This window comes from Astyanax mexicanus, chromosome 18 (assembly GCF_023375975.1).
Source record: "Astyanax mexicanus isolate ESR-SI-001 chromosome 18, AstMex3_surface, whole genome shotgun sequence".
Classification (NCBI taxonomy): Eukaryota; Metazoa; Chordata; class Actinopteri; order Characiformes; family Acestrorhamphidae; genus Astyanax; species Astyanax mexicanus.
Window position 1 is genome coordinate 13,682,207 of NC_064425.1, and position 19,068 is coordinate 13,701,274.

At 39.1% G+C, this 19,068-nt stretch overlaps 1 protein-coding gene across 3 annotated transcripts in view; it reads right to left on the reverse strand.

Moving 5' to 3' along the window:
* Positions 1–3,347: 3,347 nt before the first annotated feature.
* Positions 3,348–19,068, reverse strand: part of tyw1 (tRNA-yW synthesizing protein 1 homolog (S. cerevisiae)) — an 82,967-nt gene continuing 67,246 nt past the window's right edge. For all 3 annotated transcript variants that reach the window (XM_007248656.4, XM_007248657.4, XM_007248655.4), the window contains exon 16: positions 3,348–7,054. In XM_007248656.4, the coding sequence (XP_007248718.2) occupies positions 6,833–7,054 (222 nt within the window). In that variant the 3' untranslated portion in view covers positions 3,348–6,832. The remainder of the gene's footprint in view (positions 7,055–19,068) is intronic.

Sequence of the window (19,068 nt, forward strand, 5' to 3'; positions counted from 1 at the left end):
GAGCATTCGCCATCGTCCGAGGAGGAGGAGGGTCACAGACTGACTGTGCACTTACAAAAACTACAGTCTGAAAATCATCCTGATACTAGTTGTGTAGTATCAGGATGATTAGGAAATCAGACATGCAAACACAACTTTCATTCCAACATCATTCCAAAAAGTTTGTTGCTAAATAAGCTGGGAAAGCTTAGGAGCTCATGGTCAACCTTCTTCCTGGGAAATAAAATTGGGACATTTTCTTGGGATGTATTGGGGGGAGAAAAAGACATTGTAAGACTTTGTTGTTCCGCAAAATACAGGAGTTGGACAATGAAACTGAAACACCTGTCATTTTAGTGTGGGAGGTTTCATGATTAAATGTGCAATTAAATTAATTGCACATTGCACCAGTAAGAGCAGAGTATGAAGGTTCAATTAGCAGGGTAAGAGCACAGTTTTGCTCAAAATATTGCTATGCACTTAACATTATGGGTGACATATCAGAGTGAAAAAAGAGGACAAATTGTTGAAGCACGTCTTGCTGGCGCATCTGTGACCAAGACAGCAAGTCTTTGTGATGTGTCAAGAGCCACGGTATCCAGGGTAATGTCAGCATACCTCAAAGAAGGACGAACCACATCCAACAGGATTAACTGTGGACGCTGTAAGAGGAAGCTGTCTGAAATGGATGTTTGGGTGCTAACCTGGATTGTATTCAAAAAACATAAAACCACGGCTGCCCAAATAATGGCAGAATTCAATGTGCACCTCAACTCTCCTGTTTCCACCAGAACTGTCCGTCACCACAATAAATTACTGTGGTCTAAAAACAGGTGTTTCAGTTTCATTGTCCAACCCCTGTACAGGTACTTCTCAAAAAATTAGAATATCATTGAAAAGTTACTTTATTTCAGTAATTTAGTTCGAATTGTGAAACTCATATATTATATAGATGCATTACACACCATGATCTATTTTTTAGCATGTATTTCCTTTATTGTTGATGATTATCAGTGTGTCAGAGAATTAGAATATTATATAAGACCAATTGGTACTTTTGGCAGTGTGGGCAGTGTGCCAAGTCTTGCTGGAAAATGAAATCCACATCCCAAAAAAGGTTGTCTGCAGATGAAAACATGAAGTGCTGTAAGATTTTCCCAGGACAACACTGCACTGACTTTAGACAGCGATGGTTTGGAGAGACATGTCATCTGCTGGTGTTGGTCCACTGTGTTACATCAAGTCTAAAGTCAGTGCAGTGTTTTTCCGGAATTATTGTTACTGTGATTGAGTTCCACAGGGCTCATAGTGCCTATGAAACTTTAAAGAACTGAAACGTATGCTTTAAACCTTAAACACTAGCTGAAATGTATTTGTACTTCTTATCGTAATGTAAATTTAGATTTCCTACAGCATTTTCTAGGCATTTGCAATGTATGTCATCACAGTTAAACTGTAAAATTGTAGTAATTGCAATAAAAGAACACAGGCCACTACTGGCTATCGCACACGAGATGAGAGAAACGAGGACGATGGCCTGGTCTCTGCAGCACCCAGTGAGAGCTGAGAGAGGATAAGAGAACTGCGAGTGGAAGTCAAATATGAGCTTATTAACTTTCATCCCCCAGGCCCAGCCATGTAAGACTAATGTACACACTTCCTCCTGCCTCTGAGAGCTGCCGTGGAATTGGCTAGTCTGCTCTGCAACACTGCAGAGCCATCAGAACCAAAAACACGACTCTTAAGACTCCACAGCACAATCTACCTATCTGCGCTTTTCCCAATGAGAACATTGGAGGAGGCAATATACAACAATGTGGGAAATTACCAGTCAGAATGAATGGCCTTCATGGGGCGTATTTTGGGTGGAGAGCCCCCAGGGGTGCTGGAATCGACCGCAAAACCAGAAAGTGGCGCATAAGTGGCCTTTTCACCGAGGCGAGACCATGTGGATGAACCAGTGTGAAATCAATAGCTATTCTGTCACTTGTCATGGATTGAAATGTTGTTTTGCTTTCTGTCACCTGTCTCAGAGCCTCTCTGTCCTCTGTGCATTACACTTTACATCCTAAACCAGGGGTCGGCAATTACGTTTGGCCGCGGGCCAGATATTTTCCAAGCCATTATGTGGCGAGCCACAAAAAAAATATTTCTGTTTTGGAAAAGGAAGTGTAATGTGATGGAATACTACAGACTAGTAGCTCTCCAGCCCAGGGGGTTGTTGAGCCCAATTGCAGAACAGTTGAATTCAAAGCAGGTAAAACCAGGTTATAAAAAAAAAAAAAAATCAATAAACACACCGCTCCTTATATGGGATCAAACCCGTGTCGTCAGGGTCGTGGTCCAATACACTACTGCTGTCCTGGCTAAAAAAAAAAAAAAAATCCTTATAAGGAGAGGGAGAGCCCAAAAACGGGTGGAAAAAAGTAATGAGGACTGTTCTGCAGCTCTGGCAGTTTTTAATGCTTCTCTCACAGATAAAAAGAGCCGTTTCAGTGGAGTATCCATTTTCAAAAGCTGATGGGTTCTGGCTTTAGCTTGGTCTTAAGAGGAACTCTGAGGAAGCTTTTCGGCTGCAGATTTTCCAGAAGGATTGTCCCATAGGCCTTCTTTACCTGAAGAAGTGACGGCAACAGAACAAACTATAGAAAGAAAAGTTTGATATTCTTCCTGATTCAATGTATTATTACACCTGCAAAAAGATAATAAGTAAGTTAAAGTGGCAGTCTGAATTATTTTGTTTCTAAACAGAAAGCAGAAGCATTTCTGAGTGGAGAAGGGATAAAATATTGTGTTTAATGGTAGCAGTTTGCTGAAATGACCATCCCTGCTAAGCCTAATATATTCATTCTAAAAACTGGGATGTCTGGTCGCTTTTCGCAGGAGTTCTTCTGGCCACGTCACAAATCTTTACGTACTTACGTCACATATACAGCCTCTAAAAGAGGATCCGGCTCAGTTTTACTCAACGCGAGCGGCTGGTGGAGTAATGGAGACTTCAGAAGAGGAACCTCAGAGCTCAGTAGCTCAGAGCTCACCCATTCACTCATAGTAAAACCAAAGAAACTATCAAGTGAAGTTTCTGACTGAGCGCTCTCTCTCTCTCTCTCTCTCTGACTAAACATAACATGGAATCGGATTCATCCGCTCTGAAAGAAGACCGCATTACACCCGCCTAGTTTAAAATGATTCCTCCACATGCTTGGTGCAATTACTCGTTCTCACAAGGCAGGGCCTTAAATCCTTAACTTACTAAACTTACGGACAACAGCTTTAGGACAACTTTAAGAGTCCCACCAAGATCCTGCTGTAAAAGAAAACATATCTGAGCTCTATTCAGCAGTCACAAACAGGTAAAAATGACAATGTTTCCATTTCACACGCAATTTTTTAATTATCTAAAAAAAACAATGATTCAATGAAAACATTCAGACCCAAAAAAAATCAACCTGATAATTAAAGCAACATTAAAATAACCACAATAACTCAAGAAAACAACATGACTTTAGACTTGGATTCAAAGAAATAATTCAGCAATGAGAATTGTACATCAGAACACTACATCAGTGGGGAGCAAGACGGTTTCAAAGAACTGTGTTGAGTGCCTTTCAGCAGTAATTTTTTTTTTATTTATAATGTTGATAAAATGATATTAGACACCAGCTGGAATGTTTTTAGAGCCGTTTGATTGCAATCTCTAATTTTACACTGTAGAATTGATTATGGCGCACTTAAACTTTTCAGACAGTGTACCACCAACGACCAAACTAAAACTCTACAGCGTCTACCAAGATCCACCTACTAATCCATTTAACTGGAACACATGTAGCGATCACACACATGCTTTAATTTCATTTATACACAGTAATTACAGATGTGTCATTTACACATATACACACACATGCAGTCATATCTTTGGCCAATTGTTCTTCACTCTTCTGTTGTGTGGAGTTTTCCCGCTCTCTGTAATTTAATATTATGGTAACTAGTTCGATTGATTATTGTTTCTGGTTAATACAGTATTTTATCCTACTGAGAATCTCAGAATCAGGATTTAAACAGAGAAAAATAAAGAACAAGAGAGCCAATCAGTGAACTACAGTGTTTACTACCTTATTTATCTATTAACTGTAGTGCAGAAACTGTAGTGAACAGCTGGTGACTGTTGATTGATAGAGCAGATCTTGTGGAGTTCCACAGGGTTTTACTCTAGGACCAATGAAACTGATGTTAGTAATGATAAAACTGCAGTTTTGAGAATGAAGAACTGAAGCACTAAACACTAACTAATGTAATGTTAGGAAAATTACAGATACAGGAGACTTAATACACTACATTCCTTAATATTTTAATAAAAGCTGAATTGTATTCTGAGTTAATTTAGTTACTGTAGGACCCTGAGATGCTTTGAGTTCCACCAGTATTACCCGTACCACAGTTTGAGTATCACTGCTCTAATTAAATAGGGGACTGAGGAAATGGAGCTTCTTTTCTTCACAGTTCCCACCAGACTGAAGCTGGACCTCTGAGGTGACGTCTGCTGCTAATAAGGATCTGAATCAGCAGTCTGAGGGCAGAGGTGGGAGAGTGAGACAGTGAAGCAGCAGCAAAAGTCCACCAGCAAAAGTACCAGGATTTAAAATACCAGGACATGTTTTAAAAATCAAATAGCTGACATTTCTGAAAAAAGATATTGGAAAATCTTGAGCAGCTGTTTTGAGCACGTGCAGAGATAGCACAAACTGATTTTTGATATGCTAGAGCAGTAGTTCCCAAACTGTGGTGGTCCACCAGAACATTTGATAACCTCAGAACATTTAATGTATGCTCAAAAATATTAATCGAAATCGAAATTTAAAACATTTTAGCCTCTAATCTAACATTCCACAGCATTAGATTTGTTTGTGTTTAGTGTTTAACCTGGTGGATTCTGTATAAAACTTCACTTCAGTTATTTAAAAATTCATAGGTCCTACAAATGAACCTTGTGGAACTCCACCATTCACAAAAACAACCGTTACTGTATGATATATTTATACATATACATATTTTTCGCACTATAAGGCGCACTTAAAATCCTTTAATTTTCCCAAAAATCATCAATGCCCCTTATGTATGAATTCTTCAGACATTAAGGTTTTAAGCAGTAAAATCACTCCGCTAAAGTGCAGCATTATACAGGAGTTTCAGTTTAGTTCTCCGGCATTATTAGCATTAGCTGCTAACCGCAGTAATCCTGGCTAGCATTGCTGAAACAGCATTAGCATTACTGCTAACCGCAGCGCTAGCTCTTTCGTCATTCAGAGGGGAGTACTATCGGACTGTAGCCTGTGCGTTTACTATGTTAAAACAAGGTCCCTAGGATGAACTGCTAGCTAATATCACCCTGGTTTAATGGAACACTCAGGGCTCCTCAGTGTAGCGCTTTTGGGCAACATTAGCCACTAACCACTAGTGGTTATCCGCTAATGCTTATGGTGCAGCTTTAGTGGAAATCTGGGAATCTAAGCTTACTGTAAATAAACGGAAGCACTTTACTCACCCAATTTTTTTTTTTAGGAGAGAAATCTGTGTAGATTAACATCCAGCACTGACTTGTCTGACTCATCTGAAATGTGTTTTTTTTTTTTTTTTTAAGAATTACAGTTTCGTTTCATAACTTAGCTTAGCTTACCTGCTGAATTAGAAGGAAAACTTGACGACACCCCTGTTCCTACTAGTATTTACTAGTGTCACACAAAATACGCCTTATAATCCGGTATGAAAATAGACCAGAAAATGGACATTTATTGATAGTGCGCCTTAAAATCAGGTGCATCTTACAGTGTGAAAAATACGATAATAGCACAATAATTAGTCTAGAATTTAAGGGGATGCCATTACTACTCCCTATTCTCTCAAGCTTTATTGCATGTATTAGTAGGTATACTGCATTTACAGCAAAAAATAATCAATCATTTGCAGAAACTTTTAATTACAAAAATGTATAATTATAAGCTGTTACGATGCGAATGACTAAATATTGTTACATTTAATTGATTAAAGATGCCTAAAAAAGTCGAAGTGATCATTATTTACAAACTGTAAACTCCGACAGGTTCCTAAATGTTTTACGTTTTTCAGCAGTGTCTGCACTTTACATACTGTACCTTGCACACTCCGGCACCTGCTGCAGTGATTCTGGTTATTTTATTAAATGACCTTGATACTATAGAGAGATTTGGAAATGTAATTACAAAAAAAGAATAGTTTTAAAGTGTTGTTTAAGAAAGATAGCATTAAATTGATTGTGTTAATGAAACATGCCTAAAATGATTTGCCTTTAAAATGCTGACAATTTCTCTTTGACAGATTAACCTCAAAAAAGTCAAAGTGATCATTTGTTACTAAATGTAAACACTGACAGGCTCCTTATGGTGGTAAATGTTTTACGTTTTTCAGCAGTATCTGTTTTTTACACACTGTACATACTGTAAATGGGAACAAAATATAATAACTTTAGGTTGTTTTATATTTTGTCTCAGTAGGAAAACTGCATTTAAAATAAACAATAATCAATATTTTTTAGATTGTGGGAGGGTAAAAGTGGGTAAGGCCCACACAGTATAGCTTTAGTAGGTGGTTAACACTTAAATGTGTTGGTTTGATCGTAGGTGGTACGCTGCTTTATAAGTTATATGAAACACTGATCTAGACTGACCTGGTCTCTTGAAATGAACACGGAGAAGAAAGAAATGATCCAAGAAAAAAAACCTAGAGGCACAATAATCTGAGACATGTCCTCAACACCAAGATAAAAGATCTAATACAGACATCAAAAAGTGATGGTACAACTGCAGGAGAACACTGTCCATCAGCACCCTGAGATATCTTTGGTCTTGTTCTTCCTCTGGAAACGTGTGTCTGAAGGGTCGAAGCCTCGTTCTCTTCCCCCGAACAAGGCCCAGCTCGGAGTCTTGGCCACGTAGTCCAGAGCCGAGAAGGTCTCAGCGCCTCCGCTGTCCTCGTACCGCTGGATCAGTTCCTGAAAACGCTCATAGTCTATCCACGTCCACCACTCGCCTTCCACCTTAAACTGCACCAGAGAGAGAGAGAGAGAGAGTGTCAGTAATTAATTACACCCAACCTGAGAGACCCCCGTAACCAAGAGACACACCAGGACTTTCTCAGGACAGCAGGATAACAAAATACTGATAAACAAGGACAAACTGAGAAACCTATGGCGTCAAATCAATGTCAAAAGTCGGGGGCGCAAAAACAACAGGTAAAAAAAAATTAACCAGTGTGTTTTAACATTTTGTGTGTGTAAATTACCTTCTCGTGAGCACGAAAAAACTGAACAGAAAATCGCTCTCGAGCTTCATTTTTCTCCTCTTGGGTGTTTTTTTCCTCTCGAATTCACAGTTCTCCTCGTGTGCCATGCAAATTTAGTGCGGCAGCAGTTTTCACACAAGTGAGTTTTTTGGGATTGAATTTTGAAAGGGGTGGTTTTGACAGTTTGGGGGCGGAGTCAGGGTCGCCTCCCTCAGCGAATACTATTGGCTGATATCTCCAGGGTTTTTGACGGACCGCCTACTAACAACAGCCGGAGGAGGGCGGAGAAAGAAGGACAGCAGGAGAGTTAGCTAACTGGCAATGCTAACATCCAAACAACCCGCTCTCTGGCGCTGTTTGCCCGGGTATAGTGCCTGGAGTGACCAGTGTTCTGTGAGCAAACAGCACCGTAGAGCCGGTTGCACCAAGCACTGAAGCCGGGCAGACAGTGCCGGAGAGCCCAGTCGCTCCTGGCGCTAACCCGGGCAGACAGAGCCGGCGCGCCGGAGAGTGGGCTGTTTGGATATTTCTCACTTGCGAGTTTCTCAATTATCCCATTTTCACAATTTACACGACCAATTACCCAACCCACTCATTAGGACTCCCGCTATCACTAGTGATGCCCCAACACCAGAAGGCTGAAGAGTAGCACATGCCTCCTCCGACACATGTGAAGTCAGACTCCGCCTCTTTTCGAACTGCTGGTAATGCAAAGGAAAGCGCAACTGCTGATCAATATTACCTTAGAAATGATGTGGGGAAGGAGCGCCATCTACCGACCCAAAGAGAGCAAGGCCAATTGTTCTCTCTCAGGGCTCCGGTAGCTGATGGCAAGCTACATAAACAGGATTCAAACCGGCGATCTTCTGATTATAGTGGCAGTGCCTTAGCCTGCTGGATCACTCGGCACCAACTGTTTACACTATGTTAACAGTGGTGGTCAGTGTAAACTCTGGGCTTTGACAATTCTCACAATTGACTAATAATCTTTCACAATTGGTCTTGAAGAGTGATATATCGTCATACTTCGAATTTATAAAACATTTATCCCAACAGCAATTGGAGTTCTCTTTCTTCACATTCCCCAGCATAATACCACATAATTATTTAGGCCTTATAATCACCTGAGTACTAACGGCTTCAATTCTTAAAAATCCCATGTATGACAATGTATGTCATGCCTACATACAAGCAATCATTTCTGATAGTAGTAGCATTAGTAGTACAGCTTCTCCCTGTTCTCTGAGAGATCAATATTTCCACAGATCATTTCCACAAACACTCTTTCTCTCCACTAGTGTAAGTAGGAACCTGTGCCCAGCAAACCGTGGAGCTCAGATCAAGGCTAGGCAGTCCCATAAGAGAAAACAAACAAAGCAAGCGCTCGCTCGGCTAATTAACGACATGGAAGTGCAGTCAGGAGCAGAAGTCTTAATCCACAGAGCTCGGGACAGCCTGGAACCATTCCATTACTGGGATGCTTGTTTCGCATTAGCCAGCTCGTCAATGATACTACCGAGGGAACAGTCGCAGTGCAGTTAATGAAGATTTGATGCCAGGTTTCTGAGTGGTCAGTCGTTATGCTGTTCACACTACACGACTGATCAGCGACACGGGGTCACAGATTACAGGATTTTTCACCGTAGGAAATCGACAACTCATCTGGCTGCTCTCCAGAAACTTGTCTATCACGAGATCACCTCAGAATGAAACAGATACGAGAACTACCAATGCCAAAGCAGAAAATCCCCAAAGAGGAGAATACCCACCTGAAGTGAGTCCAGTGAGTTCATATGAAGCAACTAAGCAAAATAAGAGTTTGTAAGTGGTTGATCCATTTTATACTGAAATATGTACTTATGTCCTCATAACATAGAACTATATCAAATGTTTCAGTTCTGTAGACATAATGTTTTACGCTTTTAAATTCCAGTTATAAACCTTTTAAACTTTTAAAGCTTTGACTGTGACTACAGTGTCAGATCACCAACCAGTCACCAATCAGCTCACAGTAGCAGTAATGCAGCATCTTTACAGACTAAAACATGTTTACTGTAGAATAATGGAAATATACAGGCACACTTTTCTTACTTACATTATTAGTAAAGTACATTATTCTACTTTCTAAAATAAAAAAAAATACTCAGGACAAGTACTTTCCTCATATAACAGGGGAGTTTTGGACCTGTGGTTTTCTCTTTCTATATGATCACATTGGCTGTAGGTAGTTATTGATAGTGACTCCCAGTTGATGACTGGATCAGATATTAAACATGCTAGATATTTGCTGGGCATCTGTGACTTGTGGGCGATCACTCAACAACAGCTCAACAAGAATCTTCAAGTAGTTCACATCACACGACTGAGTGAGCGCCAAGTGATCCACGTCTGCTGATGGCAAGCTGCATGACCAGGATTCGAACCAGTGATCTCCTGACTTCCGCTTGGTGCCCCAGCGAAAACATCTTTAAGGGTGGAAATGTTTTTGAGCAGCGTCACCCTTGGGTCAGGCATTGGGTAATGTAATGTAATGTAATCTAAATGTCCATGAATGGGGAATTTATGTTTAATTCACTAACTGATTTATTTTTTCGTTTTGAAATGTAGTCTGCTGTGTCTTTTGGGTCATTAATAGCTGAGTGACTTAGGGTAGGATGTTAACAGTCAGAATATAATTGATGTCATGCATGTAATTTGGTGGTAAGCTAAAAGTGCTGTAATTTCTTTCTTTATTTTTCTTTAAGATCATCTTTGCTTTATGTTTTATATCTTACAGTTATTCGAATGTGGTCACTTTGTCCATTGTATGATTTTGCTTGAAAAAAAAATGAATAAAATGTATTTAAAAAGAAAGCATTCTTCTGTCTCTGACAGCACAGAACAGAGCATTAAATCCCACTGTGTTAACTCTGCTTTCCACAGGTCAAATCTCCCCCACCCGTTAGCTCGTCAGCGGCGCGCTAAACCCCAGAGGTTTGTCATGCTGTCGTGTTATCTCTTTCTCCACACTCGCCTGCAGCTTCCGGGAGACAGACGCAAAAATGGTAACTCCGCAGTCTGCAAAAGCTCTGAGATATTAGGTCTCTAGGGGCAGGGCTTCTTAAGCCTTGTGTTTTCATCAGATTATCAAACAAACTGTAATATCAAACAAACATAACCTGAGTAAACATTAAAAGCACTTTTTAAACAATGATTGTGAAAAAGTGTTCGCCCACCATAAATTGACTGTGATTAATCACACTTTCTGAAAAGCGGAAATCTCAATTTCATTATTAACCACAACCAGGCCTGATTACTACCAGACCTGTAGAATCAAGAATCATTTAAATATAATTTGTCTGACAACATGAAGCAGCTAAAAGATCTCAAAAAGCAACACATTATGCCTCAGTCTAAAGAAATTCAAAAACAGATGAGAACACAATTGTCATTGATCATCTATCAGTCTGGAAAAGCTTACAAAGTCATTTATAAAGCTTTAGGAATTACTCCAAAATGGCATGGACAACTCATCCAGAAGGTCAAAAAAGAACCCAGAACAACATTAAAAGAACTGCAGGTCTCACTCTCCTCAATTTAGGTCAGTGATAATTATTCAATAATAAGAAAGAGACTGTGAGAAAAAGGTTTTCAAGGCAAAAACCACTGCTGGTCAAAAAGAACACAATGGCCCATCTCACATTATCCAACAAATATTTTGATGTTCCCCAGAACTTTAAGTCAATATTCTTTGACAGACGTTACAAAAGTGGAACTTTTTGGAAGGTGTGTGTCCCGTAACTCATGGCGTGAACCTAACACATAATTTCAGAAAAAGAAAATCATACTGAACGTAAAACATGGTGGTGGTAGTGTGATAGTCTGGGGCTGCTTTGCTGCTTCAGAGCCTGAACAACTTGCTGTAATAGATTGAAGTCGGAATTCTGCTGTTTATCAAACAATCCTGAAGGAGAATGTCCGGACATCTGTTTGTGACCTCAAGCAGAGGTCAAAATTCTTCCACAAAGATGTGAAAGTGATACTGTTGCCAGTTAGCGGTAAATCTTGACTGCAGTTGTTGCTGCTAAGGATGGCACAACCAAGGTATTAGGTCAAACATAGGGCAAACATGTCTTCACACAGGGCTGGACTGGTTTTGATATATTTTTCCTTTAATAAATAAAATTATAATAAAAAAAACGGTTATCTTTGTCTGATATTAAAGTTTAGTAAGACAAAAAAAAGCTAATAAAAAAAGGTTAACTAAAGAAACAAAAGCAAATACTTTTTCACATCACTGTATGTTGAAGGTGAAACATCCTTTAAACATCCAAAGTTTCAACATATCCAAATCTGAAATTTAATTCTTGAATGAAGTCTCACTTGAAGGGTGTAAAGGGTTCAGAACAGCTTTGTTTTCCGTTTGTTTTCTCACACATCAAATCAATTTGCACTGATGCCTGAAAGTCTCTCCCCTGAGCCTCAGTGAGGAGCAGAACTAACTGAGTTTCACACCAAAGAGGAACGAGAGACAGTGACTCATCTCCAGCTACAAGAGTAGTGACAAGCTTCCTGACCTGTTCTGTGGACTTTGTGGACACTGAGGCAGACACACTGCTTAGACCAAACAGAACCGTGGTGTTGAGATGATCCACAGTGAAATTGTACATCCAGATACAGCACTACCTCCACAGTCAGTCTGCGAACGTTTGGAGACGGTAGGTCTCTAGGGACGGGGCTTCTTAAGCCCTGTGTTTTTATTATAGACTAATTTGCTCAACTGAACAGTTTAGGTGAGCTCCCTCAGGGTTCTTCTGACCTCCGGACCCTGATAATCAGTAGATGAGTGCTTTTGGGAAGGCCTGTATCTCCTTGGCTGGAGAATACTAAATCCATACAACCCATAAACCTCTGCCAATCCCCTCAGCATTCCTCTACACACAACCACAACAATCACAACAACAAGCTCAGAGCGACTTACTGTAGCTCTTATAGAAGCGGGGGAAGTCTGCTGATTGGAGCAGAGGCCCTACTTCCAATCACTGCACCCAATGATAACAGGTATGCTTTAGACTCACCTTGACCTTTCAAGGAACAAGCAGAAAAGAAGGACGGCCGAAATAAAAAGCCTGGTCTTTAATTTTCAGGATGGTGCAACAAGCTTGTTATCCCAACAGATCACACTAAGAGATAGTCACGCCTCTCTAGTCAAGGCTACGTATTAGGAGATTACATGATTCCTCCATTAGCCTTCCTTCACCTTCAGCCACAAACACATGCTTTCATTATCAGACGACTGTACTGACCGGCTCTTAAAACTTCTCATTCAATGCGTTTTCTTTATTTCATGACTATTTACATTGTAGATTCTCACTGAAGGCATCAAAACTATTAATGAACATATGTGGAGTTTTATGTACTTAACAAAAAAATAAAGCTTGAAGCTCATTGAGAGAATGATGCCAAGAGTGTGCAAAGCAGTAATCAGAGCAAATGGTGGTTATTTTGAAGAAACTAGAATATAAAACATTTTTTTTTTGTTATTTTACCTTTTTTTGTTAAGTGCATAAAACTGCACGTGTTCATTCATAGTTTTGATGCCTTCAGTGAGAATCTACAATGTAAATAGTCATGAAAATAAAGAAAACAAATTGAAAAAGAAAAGGTGAGTCAAAACTTTTGGCCTGAACTGTATTTATAATACTTTTGACTACACAAAAGTCATACTTTCCTGATGTAATCCCTCTTTATTTTTGTTTTTCAATTTTTTTGTCATGCATTACGAAGTGGACAATTTTAGCAAAAAAATTTAATTTCATGAAAACATGGTTGACTTTAATATCATTTATTTAATTAACGTGATGTTACCACAAAAGGGTGGACAGCTAAAGCTTAATCTTAGATTCATATGGAAAAATAAGAAATTGAAATCATTATTATTATTGTTATTATTTTATTATTATTATTATTATTATTATTATTATTATTAATTGCTTCAGCAAGTTATACTGATATAAATCAAAACATCACTCCAATATGACTTACACTCAAGTGTATTACACATATAAAAGGCCTTTTATTTAGCTGGTGGAAGAGTACAAGTAGACAGCCTGAGACGACCTTAAAAATAAAGTGCGTTTAATAGCAAAAACACTGCAAAGCAGAACAAACTTTCTAAAGTAGCCAACAGAAATGCTGTATTGAAAGCTGATCCCCATCTGCAGACTCTGCAGGGCTGTTTTAAAGCTCTCATTTATGGGTAATTGAATAATTGAATAAACGAGGGAGCACGTGTCTGGGCTTTACTGAACATACCACATTTCCCTGATCATTAAATCTCTTCTTTTATTACAGAGGTGCTAAAGCAGCAGCGGTTGCAGCAGCAGCGGTTGCAGCAGCAGCGTCGTCCTGCTAGAATTAATTATGTGTTTGATCCTGCGTTCTGTGGTCTGGTAGTTCTGCAGTAAAAAGCTCCGCCAAACTGTGCCCAGGCCACATCACTCACTGGGAAACCACAGCAGAGCCACAGCTTTACTTACTGTACATCTACAGCAAGACGCAGCAGCAGAGAACAACACAAGCTGATAATGTCTCCAATCCCTCCAGACAGCGCAGAGCCAAGTGCAAATTGAAGCATCATATCTGGCATCGTCGCGGGCACCGTGTTTTAACTAGACGAGAGTGGAGAGGAAAAGGCAGGAAGAATAATAATGAAGGTTGCCCCGAGTTACTGACTGTGGCCTTGTGGAGCAGGCTTTGAGAAATTGCCTCGTATTAAAGGAACAATGGCTTTTCAAGCACCCGCATGAGTCACAGCTGTGCTAGGTAGAGGCGTGGAGATGGCAGTAATGCAGTCAGGCCAGGAGATTTCACATCCAATTCAACTCTACGTTTTCCAGACTTCGGTTACACACCTTTATGCCAAATTCACACTACAGGACTTTTTGAGTGGTCAGTTGTTCTGCTGTTTACACTACACCACTGGTTATGCTAAAATCGTGAGTCTTTCACACTACATGACTGATGAAATGGCAGACTCACCTGGCTGCTCTCCAGAAACACGTTTTATTACGAGAACACACCAGAACTATTCCAGAAAGGAGAACACACACTTGAAGTGAGTCCAGAATGAATGGGTTTATATGTTTTAGTACTGCAGACATTATTTTTATCATTTTAAACTCCTCGCAGCTATAAGCCTGTATCTAATGCTAGTGCTTAATGTGTAAAACCTGTTTACTGTAGATAAATTGAAATATACAAGCACACTTTCTTTGCTTTTTTTAGTAAAATACATTATTCTACTTCTTCTAAGATTAAAGAAATACTCAGAACAAGTAGTTCATCATTATTTTTAATTTAAAGTTTTTTCCCCCCGTTCATAAACGACTCATTCGCAGGCTCCTTCTAGAATTTAACAGTCATTTTATGATATAACAGGGGACACAAAGTGCTCAGACTCTCAATAAATGTTTAGCTCTGGTAATGCAGAGGCTGTGTTTTGGACCTGTGGTTCTCACTTCCTCTGTAATTCCATTGGCAGTATGTAACCGCTGCTCCTGACTCCCAGTTGCCGACTGGGTCAGATATCTAGCATGCCAAATATTTGCCAGGAGTCTGTGACTGGTCGGCAATCAGTTGCCAACAGCTTGGCGAGCATCTTTAAGTAGTTCAGCTTTTGTTGGCGATCAACAAGAAACTGTCAGCGACTGCAAAACTGGGTTAAAATTGTTTTGCGTGAACCTGACATTACATGCATGAAGCAGGAACAAAATCCACCGCTAGTGCCCAAATGCAAAGGCAGCAGCACTGTTTGGATTTTACATGATGTTTGTCACATCTTATTCTGTGAGTTTTTGCATTTATCTGATTACCCAAGTTTGTGTAAACGCACCGATCAGATCAAATGTATATATATTTTTCACTGTGTAGCAACTGTTAAACATGGTGGTGGAAGCATAATACTGCTGTAGCAGTGCGTTCCTAACAATGGAATCAGTACATACAGTATTTTTTACATATTTTTAATGCATGCCTGCAGCTATATATATTAGGACCATCTGCATCTGGCATCTGTATGTGTGTGAATGAGTGTGTCTATATGGCCATGTGGAGGTTTGGATTTCGTAGCAACATGCTTTGTTTTGCCTGTGTTTCTATCTCTATATACAGTATTTCAGATTTATCATGCTGACAGAAATCAGTGACAGTCTGTCGCATCGATTGAGTGTTTGTACTGGCATTGTCTATACCTGTCTGTACGTATGTAGATCACACCTGTTCGCCTTCGCACCTGCCCAGACTGACATTTCAGATTAACCCCTGACAAAGCTGTCTGCCTCTGCAGCTCTGAGTTTTACGTGGGCACCAGCTCCAGGTCCTGAAAAGACAGGATGTTTTTGAGCTCAGCTACAGTACGTTCCTAAGCTGATAATTTTTTTTCTCTAATGATTGCGCTGACTTGTTTCTTAAAATTTAGAGTTGTGTTGAAGATGAAAGGTTCTTTACATGGTCAAGCACATTGGAGCCTACAGTTAAAAAGGTTAAGAACCCCTATCGTATACCAAATTGTGCTTGACTGTGACCCTCAAGGAACTAAAGAACCCTGGCTTGCATCATACTGTAAAACAATTACACAGTAGATAATAGGGGTGTCACGATTCTCTAAATCCTCGATTTGATTTTATTTCCGATTTTAGGGTCACGATTCGATTCGATTCTCGATTTTTCTTTTTTTTTACAGCAGAGAGGCCTATGCCAGTTTTAGATTAGTCTATGGTCAGTCATTGGTTTGATTCATCAAATTTACAATATCTTATTTCAAAAGGTGGGCTTGATATAAGTGATGCAAAGTGATACAAGTGTTCTGTAATACGCCACATTAGGCATTAATGGTCAAATTTAAATAATTTAATTAAGATATATATGTAATGCCATCTAGTGGCTTTTTTGGGTAGCAGCAGTGTGCACTATTAAAACAGCAATGTGCAACATAACAAAACAATACTAATAAAATACTGGAACAGTCATGTACAAAGTAATAGAACAGTTAGAGCCTTAACAAACTGAACTCCTACTATACTATACTATAACAGTTAAACATGAAAAATAAAACTTTAAGACTTTTTCGGTCCCTGAGAATGACAAGTTTTTGTCTTTAATAAAGATATATTATTAACTTTATCTGAGAGAAGATGCTCCTTAAGGTACCAAAACTATTAACATATTTGAGGCTAGACAAAACAACTGTTATTTTTATATTTTCAAGTTTTTCTTTAAGAAGATGAGAATGTTCACATTCTCTGGAGAAAGGGCTGCTTTTTGAGCAGTCACAATGTCCGCAGCGTTGGCTACAGTGTGCTGCACCATTTGCATAGCGCACGCATGTGCTTCAGTAGCTTAGAGGGAGGGATCGTCGAATATCTTTTTGACTTCGATGCTCGACATGACCATGACATAATTTTGATTGATTTCGATAAAATATCGAAATCGTGACACCCCTAGTAAATAAGATATTTCAATAAGTGTGCAGAACTTCATTCCACAGTCCACCTTCCACATAGTCAAATCAAATATAGCTTAAATGTTCGTTTTACTTTAATCAGCAGTTAGAGGAAGATCTTTTTCTCTAAGGGCGTTTTCACACCAGCACTATTTGGTCTGATTAAAATGGACTTTGGTTCGTTTGTACCCTTAGTGTGGTTCGATTGAGCAGGTGTGAAAACAGTAATCACACTCAGATGTGGTCTCGGTCCAGTCCCAAACGAACTTTAAAGTGGTTTGCTTGTGGCGAGAACAAATAAACAAATGCTGTCCCCCTGCTGCTCTATGCTGTTTACACATTGAGTGTGGTATGTGCTGCATTCACTGCTCTCTACTTTCTTGCTACTGTGCTAGACAGCTCTGACCAATCAGGGGAGACTATATGCTTGTGTGGTTTATTTGTTTGCACCATAGAAACCAAACACAGGTGTGAAAAGACTCTAAGAAACATTAGTTCTTTTAAGAGATTCCTCGCAGCCCTCTCTCTCTCCCTCTTACACTTAACTATAATTGGCTCTAAATATGGAACCCATGTCACCAGCCTGTCCCTGCCACTGCCCCCTGTAGGCAACACACACACACACACTCTCACACACACACACACACACACACCTTTAGTTTCTACCCACATAAACTCAAGTGGCCCTGCTACCACTGTGCTGCAGCACTGTAGACCAGGAGCACACCGCACTTCTCTGATCGTCTGTCTGTGTGGGCTGGAGCAGTGATGGTCCGGGTGAGGAAATCGACTCATTGACTGGCCGTCTAATTTGCAGTTACTATTTTTGTAGCTTTGAGCATAGCATGAGAGGTGAAGGAAATAAATGAAAGTGCTGTAATTATACTTTCAGCTAACTGAAAGTGCACAGCAGAAAGTAAATCTAGACTGAGCAATGAGGATCAATAAACAATAAAACAATGAATTGGAGACTATTAATATATATATATATATATATATATATATATATATATATATATATATATATATATATATATACATACATATTAGGGGTGTGACGAGAACTATTGGCACGAATATTTCTCATCAAGCTTAAACCTGTCTCGCGGGGGAAAAAAACACTAGGTGAGCGCCGCGCGACAGTTTCTTTCTTTCTTATAGAATCTATGTGTGAGAGAATGTTTTCTACATAATCTGAACTCACTAACGGCCCCTAACACTGTAACAAAACCTCTTGATGAATGAACCAATAGAAATTTTCCAAAATTAACTGAAATAAACTTTCATTTAAAAGTTAAGAAAGTTTTCTCTCTCTCCTGTAAAGTTGCTATTTTGGAGATACATATTTTAATGGACAGCAACAACATTAAACAAGAACAAAAGGCAACATAAAACGAGGAATCAGATTATGTCCATTCCGTATTGCATCTGTAACTGGAAGCTGAAATTAGCTTTAATTAGCGTGAATTAATGTTATTTTTCCATTCCACCTTAAATGCTGCAGCCTCTGCTGTCTGTTGCACCATTTAAGGTGGACCATTAAGGAAAATTTAGCTAGGTAGCTAATGACACAAACTATTAGCAACTTGTTGTTTTTTTTTTGCTTGTTATGAAGAAAATGTCCAAAAAACACTGGAACTACACAATAAACTATGGTAATATATGGTAGTGTGTTTATCGTAATTCTATAATAAGAAAAGAATACCAAAATTTGTGAATTTCTTTGGTTGCTTGTGCCAGTGCCATCTTATCAGTGATTCTCATACTCCTCTGTTTGGAGTGTTCCTCTGAAAAATGTCAGTTTAAAGGACCGTGTAGCCCCAACACTTTCCCTAACCAACCCCTCCAGCCTAACAAGAATCAGTACACCACGGGGTAAAACGGGGTTGGGCCTTATTGTATCGCTTACTATGATATTTGTACAATTTTTATATAACTATAAAAATGTTGTGATTTTGTTTTTGCAATTTAGTGTAAAGCTACTGTAGGTATTTTTGTAAAATTGTTGTAGATATTCTGTTTTATATTTAGTTTTTTGGTATTTTTTGTAACATTACATTATTTTATACAAAATAATTGGTAGGTTACAGTTCTTTATAAAATAGACAAAAAAATATCTATTTTTTTTTGTTTCTACTATGCTCTTGAAATTATTGCAATATTTTTAACGTTTTGAAATATCGCCAAAACACTGTTACTGCACAAATAACTTAAAATACTGCTATATTATTTTAGCGTCATACTGTAATACCCAGTAATGCTTAATAAACTTCAGTGTGAAACCAAAACTAACT